The 1431-nt window shown below is 37.1% G+C and overlaps 1 protein-coding gene across 1 annotated transcript in view; it reads left to right on the top strand.

Moving 5' to 3' along the window:
- The window catches only part of dipk1c (divergent protein kinase domain 1C), a 47594-nt gene that overhangs the window by 1393 nt on the left and 44770 nt on the right, over window positions 1–1431 (top strand). The window contains exon 3 of the mRNA XM_053342781.1: window positions 131–313. Within this exon, the coding sequence (XP_053198756.1) occupies window positions 131–313 (183 nt within the window). The remainder of the gene's footprint in view (window positions 1–130; window positions 314–1431) is intronic.

Genomic DNA, 1431 nt, shown 5'->3' on the forward strand with positions numbered 1-1431 from the left:
ATTTAACCATAAATATTATAGTTTTACTGTCTCTGCTGCAGGTCAGGACTGATGTGTTCTGTTTATTCTGGATGAATATAATAAACGTTAATATAATAAATGTTAATATAATGAATGTTTCCCCCGTTAGGAGCTCTGGCGGTGGTGGACGGAGGCGTTGACATGTGTCTCCAGACAAACAAAGGGAACCACATGACGAGCGCCTACGATACGCCCAACCTGGTGGTCCGCCGCGGTCACGAGATCCGGATCCGCGTCACCTTCAACCGAGCGCCGACCGAGCAGGACGACTACCAGCTGGAGTTCATGATCGGTGAGTTGCTATGGATACAGGTTTTGTTATGGTTGCTATAGATACAGGTTGTGCTATGGTTGCTATAGATACAGGTTGTGCTATGGTTGCTATAGATACAGGTTGTTCTATGGTTGCTATAGATACAGATTGTGTTATGGTTGCTATGGATACAGGTTGTGTTATGGTTGCTATAGATACAGGTTGTGTTATGGTTGCTATGGATACAGGTTGTGTTATGGTTGCTATAGATACAGGTTGTGCTATGGTTGCTATAGATACAGGTTGTGCTATGGTTGCTATAGATACAGGTTGTGCTAGTGTATAAACAAAGAAAGTACTGCAGTATTATAGTGATGTAGTATGCAGTATTACAGTAAAAGTACTGCAGTATTATAGTGATGTAGTATGCAGTATTACAGTAAAAGTACTGCAGTATTATAGTGATGTAGTATGCAGTATCACAGTAAAAGTACTGCAGTATTATGAGTGATGTAGTATGCAGTATCACAGTAAAAGTACTGCAGTATTATGAGTGATGTAGTATGCAGTATTACAGTAAAAGTACTGCAGTATTATAGTGATGTAGTATGCAGTATCACAGTAAAAGTACTGCAGTATTATAGTGATGTAGTATGCAGTATTACAGTAAAAGTACTGCAGTATTATAGTGATGTAGTATGCAGTATCACAGTAAAAGTACTGCAGTATTATAGTGATGTAGTATGCAGTATTACAGTGATGTAGTATGCAGTATTATAGTGATGTAGTATGCAGTATCACAGTAAAAGTACTGCAGTATTATAGTGATGTAGTATGCAGTATTACAGTAAAAGTACTGCAGTATTATAGTGATGTAGTATGCAGTATTACAGTAAAAGTACTGCAGTATTATAGTGATGTAGTATGCAGTATCACAGTAAAAGTACTGCAGTATTATAGTGATGTAGTATGCAGTATTACAGTAAAAGTACTGCAGTATTATAGTGATGTAGTATGCAGTATTACAGTAAAAGTACTGCAGTATTATAGTGATGTAGTATGCAGTATTATAGTAAAAGTACTGCAGTACTATAGTGATGTAGTATGCAGTATTACAGTAAAAGTACTGCAGTATTATAGTGATGTAGTATGCAGTA

This window comes from Scomber japonicus, chromosome 21, assembly GCF_027409825.1.
Source record: "Scomber japonicus isolate fScoJap1 chromosome 21, fScoJap1.pri, whole genome shotgun sequence".
Lineage (NCBI taxonomy): Eukaryota > Metazoa > Chordata > Actinopteri > Scombriformes > Scombridae > Scomber > Scomber japonicus.